The sequence below is a fragment of the Odontomachus brunneus genome, unplaced genomic scaffold (assembly GCF_010583005.1).
Source record: "Odontomachus brunneus isolate Ranch 3 - 2012 unplaced genomic scaffold, Obru_v1 Obru_scaffold_332, whole genome shotgun sequence".
Classification (NCBI taxonomy): domain Eukaryota; kingdom Metazoa; phylum Arthropoda; class Insecta; order Hymenoptera; family Formicidae; genus Odontomachus; species Odontomachus brunneus.
The window spans coordinates 125,569-135,135 of NW_022639782.1; the positions used below are offsets into that span (position 1 = coordinate 125,569).

General features: G+C 40.2%; 1 protein-coding gene across 11 annotated transcripts in view; it reads left to right on the forward strand.

Moving 5' to 3' along the window:
- Nucleotides 1-9,567, forward strand: part of LOC116853478 (gamma-aminobutyric acid receptor subunit beta) — a 148,191-nt gene that overhangs the window by 97,699 nt on the left and 40,925 nt on the right. For 4 of the 11 annotated variants that reach the window (XM_032834594.1, XM_032834597.1, XM_032834592.1 and 1 more), the window contains exon 3: nt 4,744-4,811. The exons of the other annotated variants lie outside the window; for them this stretch is intronic. In XM_032834594.1, the coding sequence (XP_032690485.1) occupies nt 4,744-4,811 (68 nt within the window). The remainder of the gene's footprint in view (nt 1-4,743; nt 4,812-9,567) is intronic. 11 annotated transcript variants of the gene reach the window in all.

Sequence of the window (9,567 nt, forward strand, 5' to 3'; positions counted from 1 at the left end):
TATATATATATATATATATATATACATATATATTAAACACGCACGACCGTCCCGTTTAGACCGTTCTTTAGACGCTAGCTGCTATGCCGCGGTTGCTGAGATGGGCTGCCCGCCTGCCACCACTTACGATTATTATTATTACTCTATGTCCCGCCGCCCGCGAAGAAACCCACCCTCGCCCGCTGACACCCTCAGCCCTCTTTATCTGAACACCGCACGTATCACACACGTTCGTGTAATGAACACGAGAGAGAACACCCGATCGACGTTTGAATCAGTACCTGTCGAGTTCCTTTCTCAAGTGATTCTTTCTTTCTTTATTTTCTCGATAACTCAAAGCATCCCCCTATCCTTCACCCTCCAACTTACCCCCGCCCACCGAAAAAAAGGTAAAGAAAATTCAATCACGCCCGGAATCGACAATCGCAGTGACAATGACAGCAATTCAGTATAGAGTAACAATGTCGTTGTATGAACGTTCGAGACAAGACGACGCGCCGCTTTCGATGACGGAGGGGCGTCCGATATAGGATGCAAGAAGTCATTCTAAAGCGAGCCAGATTCCGCCGAGATACGTATAGCCACAACGAACCTAATTAGATTACGACGTGATACGCGTGATCGGCAAAACAAGACGCAAATGTACGCAGAGAGCGAGAGAGAGAGAGGGAGAGAGAAAGAGACAAAGAACGAAAGTGAGAAAACGAAACACTGTAAAACGACGCGGTACGAAACGAAAGACAGTAGTAGTAAGGTAAAGTCATATCGCTGCGTGGCTGTGATGTGTATGTAATAAACGTGAAAGCGCAAATGTGCCTATGTTACGAAACTAGTATGAATGATTCTTCTAGCATGGAAGGCAACGTGGCCGACGACGAGTCCTGTTGATTTGGTTCCGTGCAGGGTGCGAGCTCTCCTCGACTTAGTCTGCTTGCGCTTTGCCTCTGGCTCACGCGAACGGGCGCGCGCGACGTTTCCGAAGCAACACGAGGAACTGCAAAAAACAAACGGAAAAGCAGTTCGCATCTTTTCCGGGGTGGGGGTGAAAATTGATCTCTCTAGGATTTATTAGAAGAAGAGCTCGCTCGGGCGGAATGCCGGGCGAAAGGACGATTTATTACGCGCGAATTTGTGCGACAGCGATTCGCCGACAGGGTTCCGGATTCTTCTGATAAACACGCTATCATCCACGAAACGCGCGAAGCGTGCTGCGCGTCCACGCGATATACGATTATGAAAGCTCGTACGCCCGTTTCTACCAACGCCGATTAAACCTTAACTTTAGTTTAAATTCCCTTCAGACAAAGTCTCAGATCTTGATACTGGTGAGATACTAATAGCTGTTATTTGAAATAACGTCTCATGTGAGATCTGAATTCAGAGCTCGATCTGAGCTCCTTAGTTGAATTGTATGATACGTGTAACATTATATTTCTAATCGCAATTCAACTGAAAAGCTCGCATCTAACGCTGAGGCTCGTATTACTGATCGTCACCAATCACTTGAAGCTTGTTTTATATGAGATTTGGATTTTTATGCAGAGTTAAATCTAAGTTTTGAATTATGAAGATTGAATTTTTTATGAAGATTTAAGTTTTGAAGATTGAATTATGATATGAACGACATATTAATAAAAGGTAAAAAATACGCCAAGTACATAAAGACGAGTAAATTGCACCTAACGAAAACCTTTTATAAAAAACTTAACAAACACCTCTATTAAAAATCTTTATAAATAGTTGCATAAAAAAGCGACCTAACAAAACATTTTTATCTAAAAAATTATAAAAATAAAATTCAATTATTATTCATTATTATCGAATTACAATAGATTATAACTAATGATCTATTATTATCAAATTACAATAGATATAACTGATATGAAAGAACAATATATAAAAATCAAACTCATATAACAAACTCATAACAAAAAAATTAAAAAAGTATTTTTAAAACATAATAACCAAAGTTATAAGGTACAAAATCTTGGAATGCCTGGGTCGTATTTGGAATATTAGTTTTCACTATAAAAATTTAAAATGTATATATGTTTGTGGAGGGAGGGGGGTGGAGAAAGAACGTATGTATGCTTGTTTTAATACGATGCAGACACGCCAAGTTTTTGTATTTTACTTTGGTTATTATATATAAAAATGTCTTTTTTTAAGTTTTTTGTTATGAATTTGTTATATGAGTTTGATTTTTATATATTGGTTTTTTATATCAGTTGTATATAAATAATAATATCTGTTATAACTTGGTAATAATAGATCATTAGTTATAATCTATTGTAATTTGATAATGAATCATGTGCTTGGAGCATTTTAATGATTTCATATATTTTAATTGAGTTTTATTTTTATAATTTTTTTGATAAAAATGTTTGTTAGGTTTCTTTTTTACACAACCATTTATAGAAATTTTTAATTGAGGTTTTTGTTAGATTTTTTATAGAGGGTTTTTGTTAGGTACAATTTACTCGTCTTTATGTACTTGACATATTTTTTACCTTTGTAAAGTTTTTTTATTTTTAGGATATCATAACACTTTTTGTGTGAATTAAGAAAATTTTATGATGTTTGTTCTGCAAAGAATATTGTAAAAAAAATTCTGCAAAATATAATTCTGAAGGAACAGTATGTGTAGATGGTCCACAAAATAAATTCATGTCATTTACGGATTGCGACAAGAAACATTCTGCTGCGCGTGTCAGACATACTTCAACTTTTTGTTTAGTTTTTTATAAAATTTGCTTCATTTGCAGAATACATACTTTTTTTTATATAAAAGCACCATTTTACTATACGCTCAGTTTCCAATCTACTTTCAGACGACATTCTTTCCAACAAGTTTTGTTATATTTCTAATATATTTTTCTTCAGTATATTGCATTTTTATATTATTATTTGTCAACATAATATATTTTTTCATAATATATTTTTGTCAGCATAACACATTATATTTTTTAATAGTTGCTACACACACACACAACTTGTTTCTTATATTTATCAATAAACAAATTTCTATTATATAAATTCCTTTCTGTATACATTTTTTTATTTATTACTTAATTATTCTTGCGTGTTTTACTTCTTTTTTAAAGTAAAATATCTTTGTGATTTATATAATATTCATTTTAAATTTTCATTTCTTTAAATATAATCGTCACGATTACATATGATTTACACTTTTTTAGAAAAATACACACACACATGTGTGTGTGTGTGTGTGTGTGTGTGTGTGTGTGTGATTTATAATAGATGTTTATTTTTTTAATATAATTGTACCGATTTCATACAATTATCAATTAGACGCGACGCTTCCGCGTCGCTTAATATATTTCAATATATATCTCAATTATTACATTTAAAAACAACATATTAGAGACACGAAATGATATACAAGAAACTTAAACTTTGTCATATTTGTAAAAAAGACTTAAACAATTGATCGAAAGAAAAATCCGACCGCTGAAAATTTATATTTTGGTTTGTGATAATTTTAGATCTCAGGATTGACTGCACTAATTTTTAACAGATTGGTCGCAATTGAAAGCTTATATTAACGTTTCTGTCAGAGATGGAATTAGATTTTCCATTGCGGCTTTATTTCCCGAGATATTTTTTTAGTTGGAAGTACGATCGTCGCAAAAACTTCGGAAAAGCTTCTTGGACCATGAACATAGTCAGATCTCGGTCTCGGTCTGTCATTCTCGAACTCGTCTTTATGTACTTGGCGTCGCGACGCTACCGCGTCGCTTGATTTGTAAAAAAATCGCGATTTAATTGAAAAGCTCTTTGAATTGAAATCTAAATATTTTACGTGAGGCGAGTTTCAATTATTAATATGAATTCAAGTCTGTGATATTAATAGTCGTTACTTGAAACTTGTCTCACGTGAGACACTCAGATCTGTATTAACAATTGTTATTTATTTCAAGTGAGACTTTCAGATGAATTGAATTTAAAGCTATATGTGTTATTATTAGTGATTATATGAGTTTTTCAATGAAATAGCGATGGCGAATGTAACGTCGCACATATCATACGATTCATCTGAAAAATTTAGACAAATTCTGAATTAAAATTATGAATATTTCAGGTGAAACAAGTTTCAAGTGACGACTATCTCAATGCAAGTCTCAGATCGAAATTTAGAATTGGATCTGAGTTTTTCAATTAAATCGTATGATACACGTGACATCACATTTGTATTTGTGATTCAGCTGAAAATTCATATCTAATTCTAAATTCAAATTTGAGTGTCTCTTACCTGTGGTAGATTTCAAGTAACGACTATTAGTACAAGCCTATATATTTCATTTGAGACAAATTTTAAATAACGACCATTAACTCACATTAAGGTTTAATTGATGCTGATAGAGACGGGAGATTAGGCCATTGTTCATAGCTCGGTCTTGTATTTCAGATCGTCTTGAGTTTAACGTTAGATGCTCCGTAGCTAATGAAACGATTCTTGCAGCATCTGAGGGTGAACCCAAAGCGACCTTAAACATAAGATTTGACCATGAATACCACCCTGTAGAGAGAATACCCAAAAGGCGCGTGCGCGTGAGTCAAAGGTGAAGGAAGCTTCGTCATTGTATACTACTGTTACTGCTACTTATTACCGTTGTCTAGATATAACCTACCTACTTGTCGTACACGATAGGTCGTACACGGTTGATTAGAGATTGGCGGGTAATCACAGCGACCAAGGCCGGATGGTTTTGTTGATTGCAGGTCCGCCCGTGGAGGTCGGCGTCACCATGTATGTCCTCAGCATCAGCTCCGTGTCCGAGGTGTTGATGGTACAGTTTGCATTCCAACTCATACAAACTCGACATCGACAGTCGTTCGTTCATTTATTTCGTTCGGTCCCGCGAGCAACTCACCCTCGTTTCCTCACCCTTTTCCCCACATCACCACCGCCACCTAGCCGCAGCCCCTCCTGACCCCGTTATCCCCGTGTTCCCTCGTCGAAAAGCGACAACGAGAACATCCGTTCCCTCGCGACACACCCGTTCCCGCGCACATCGCGATGGCACGATCGACCGGAATGCCAAAATTGTGTCGATATCGCTTCTCAGTGAAGGAGGAGGGAGTTTTAACATCGGCGTTTAATTGAACTGATCATCACATGTCGAGCGTGCCTATCGTGGACCGATGCCGCATCATTGATCGAATCAGCTTAACAGTCGCGCCACTTGCTTCCGATCGCGCCGGTATCGTCTCTGTTTGCGGATTTGTTTGTCCGTTATCTTGTGTGCGCGACATGGATATTCATGCGCAAAAATATTCGTATCGCGCAATGCAAACGTCGTGATTTTGTTAACGAGTCGGTTGTATGAATGATACAGCTCGATAGTAATAGAAAATGACTAAAAAAAAAAGAAATCCTTTATTTTCCAAAGAGAAATCGCCGTAACGCGCAGGGAAATTCGTCGAGGGAAAATCATCGCGCGTAAAGTCTTGTATGACACGGTGGCGTAAAGTAGCGAGATATCGGCACGCTTATGTACTCGCGCGGATCCACATCTGCTTAAATCTCGAGTCGTTCTCGATATCTGCTCGCGGAAAGGTGCGCCAGGGGAAATACATGCAAGAGCGCACAGCGATCTTTATGTCGGCAGCAAGGGGCGTATTTACACATAGCCACAACATAGGAGATACACACACAACCCGTATACACACACGGAAATATATGTCGATACACACAAGCGACAACTGTGTACACACGGCCTACTAACCTACGTTTTTATAGCTCGTCACAGCTGTTTGGTTGGCTGAACTGTTACAAGGGAACCTTGCTACGTTCCACAGTCTTCGCAAGATATATTCTTGTCCACTTCGTTTATGGTTTATGGTTAACTCGTTTGATTCGATTTGCGATGTTCTTGTTGCATGGCCCTACCCGCGGTGCTCGAGCCGGCAATAAAAGACCGACGGTACTCACGTATCGCATGTCCGAACGATCTGAGAGTGATCAAATTCCGGAGTACCTCTCGTGCCGGACGCCGCCATGGACGGCGAATGCGCGGCATCTTGGTCTTCCTCCCCGGGGGACCGTTAAATCCATCTGCCGCGATATCGCGTCCAAGCGTTTCGCACGGCGCTCGAAGAGCTCGTAAATAAATCAGCAAGCAGCGAGGAATCCTTGACTCTTGGACTTACCGATTTTCCGGAAAATCCGCGAGGCAAAAGTTCCATCGGGTTCCGTCGGCCTCAATCGGGCTCCTCTGAAATACAAAACAGTATCGTTGAAATACATATATCGTGTAGGTTGATTTACTTGACAAACAAGAAGTAGTAGAAGAAGAAAACAAGAAATTTTAGAGTCGCACACGCGTTTAGACTTTCGGAGTTTTAGCGGGATCGAATGACAATTGGCAGTTATCGAATTTCGCGGCTCGAGCATCGTAGGCCGCACATACGTTGGGACGTACGTTTGTATACGCGTTGCCGTACACTTACGCGTTCATATAACTGTACATACGAAATACGTAAAGGTGTACGCACGCGTATCCTACGTTAAGTATGGTATACATATACATATATACATATATCTGTATCTGTTTCTCAATATTTAAGATATATATATACATATAGCGGCACCGTACAACGTAATGTGTATTACGCATAATCCTGTAGTGATCGAAGGTATTCGTTCCGGCGTCTGCAATCAGTTTCAAACTGGCACGGAACTGGATCCATCCCCTTACCGACCGTGAATCTGCCAAAGCACGCGCAACCGGATTGTGGGCTTTTGAACCGTTTCTGCGGTAACACAGATTGATGTCGATAGGAACATCTCTAGCATTCTGACGTAATCAGTCATAGCCGCCGAACGACCCGTCCGAAATTGCAGAAAGTACCAGCATGAGCGTCCGCAGGACGTAGGGATCGCGAGCCGCGGAACCGGTGAAATTTTCAGGGGCCCCTCGGCATGAGATGAATTCCAAAGGGGGAGAGAGAGAGAGAGAGAGAGAGAGAGAGAGAGAGAGAAAGAGAGAGAGAGAGAAAAGGAGCGACGGTAACGTTGACTTTAGCACGACCCAGGGCGCTTGGGCGTGCTCTGCTAGCTCGCAGTCGGTTCGCTCCTATATATTTAACGCGAAACCGCATGAAGGGACGAACGGATGGTTGATATATATACACCCGTTTCGCCGAGTGATCCAGAGTACGAGTTTGGAGCTGAATGTACGAGGCTGGACCCCAGGTGTTGAGCCCTGTGCGGGAACCAAATCAAGTCGACACTGTCACCTGGGACGTGACTCGCGAATTTTTACACCCGCTGGCGAGCCTCCCTATTCTACTATGTGTCCTGTCGTATCCCTCCCTTTCCTATATTCGCTGTATCTGTCCCCCGTCTACCCCTTGAGTACCCCTTAAAAAAACCCGCACCCACGTCGCAGAGGCGACTCCGAACGTCCAGCCCTCGAGGGTCATCCTGCGGACTTTCCGGCCGGCGTATTCGTGCTACAACAGGACGACTTTCCTACCAATTTGTCTTCCCTTTCATTGGCCGCCTTCGAGAAAATCGACAAGTACAGGCGGAGAGAATAATACGGTAGAAGCGCTTTTATGTGCTCGTTGATCGTAGTCCGCGCAGTCTTCCCGGCCGGACGGGACCCAGGAAAAAAACGATGAAGCGGGGGTTTGTAGAAACAAAGAGAGAAAGAGATATACAGAGGATGAGAAAGAGAATAAATAGAGAAATAGAGAGAGAAAGAGAGAAAACAGAAAAATATCGACAGAAGATACCCCCCGCGGCCCTCGAAGAGCGCGATCTTTCCCTCGCTCCTCGTCCATATACATCCTCCATCCTCGGCCAGCCGATGATCGCATACCGAACGAAGCAATATCTCGCGCGACGTTGCGACTACATCGAGACTATAACGATATATGATTGTACTTGCATATATATTTCGTATATATTTATGCTATATCGTAAATATACTATGACACCTATATGAGCTGTGTCATTGTCAGTGTGTGCAGTGCGCTTCTGGTTGCTACGAATCACGTTACGCGCTGTGATATATATATATATATATACACACACACACACACATATATATATATATACACACACACATATATATATATACATATATATAATATTATATATATATATATATATCACACGCAATCTTTTGAGCGCGAGCGCGTGTACACTTGCATACGCGCGCGCGCGCGCGTCCGCGGTATGTGTGTACGTACGTGCGTGTGTGCGTGCGTCCTGTGTCTCTGTATGCGCGCGCGCGTCAAGCTTGCGTTTACTATACTGTGTGTATTTCTCGGTGTGCGTATGTTGTGTGCGGGATACGTAACACGATTCTATGTGCTTGCGCGTACACATCGCGGTAATCGCGCTCGTCGAGGTACGATGGACTCCAAACGAAATGGAGTGGTCCTCCTCGTACGAGCTCCTCTCGCTTCTATCACTTGTACAGCACCGCTGTGTCACCATTTTTTTTTTTTTTATTCTTTTTTCTCTGTCTCCTTTTTTTTCTTTTTTGAGATCGATTGGCCTGCGAGCTTTTGCTTGAAACGTGCTTTCATAAAGATTCCCGCCTGTTCTTTGTTTTTTACGCTTCGGTTTGCGTGTAATGGAAATGCTTGAGCACACCCACCCGCATTCTGGAACTGTTCCGCCGACAACGAGACGCGCGTACTCGCGTCCAAATTGCTCAATTCACACTCCGATACGCCGCACAAGATTTGCGTCCCATCGCAACGTACCACTGTGTGGGAAGTATTCAAGTATACATAACCGAAGATTCTCCTCGATGCGTTGAGAGAGGACGTGTATCTTTCATTTATCCTACACTACATAGCGATAATCAGTCGTAGATGCTCTTATCCGCTTCTTAACTATTAACAACTGACATGTGTGTACATTGAGAGGGAAATGTTTAGTATTTGTAACTATAATTGCGCATAATGAGAGAATTATAGTGAGGAGAACCATTTTTTTAGTAAGTATTATTGTTATAGTCGGTGAGATAATAATTTTGCGTGCATATTGCTATTGCTATGTTTCTGTTAGAAACAGAAAATATAGTTGATGCCAGGAATGACTAAAATTTTAGTGAGATTAGCTATTGTTCTTTCTCGTCTTCTTTTGACATCTATAACTACAATCGCGCATAATGAAAGAATTATAGCCAGATTTTTTTCTAGTAAATGCTGCTATAGTGTCAATAATAACAATTTTATATGTATATTGTTGCTGCTGTTTACTTGTTAGAACCATGAGAGAAGATATAGTTGGAGATAGCTATAATTTTAGATTAATCATTTTCTTCTCTGGTCTTATTTTGATATTTGTAATCATAAGTGCGCATAGCAAAAGAACTATAGGGAGAACAATTTCTCCAGTAAGTGTTGCTCTAGTGTCAATGATAAGAATCTTATATGCATATGCATGCATATTTGTGACTACATTTTCGCATAGTAAAAAAATTATAGTCAGGAGAGTCATTTCTCTCTCTCTCTCTCTCTCTCTCTCTATATATATATATATATACACACACACACACACACACACACACACACACACAC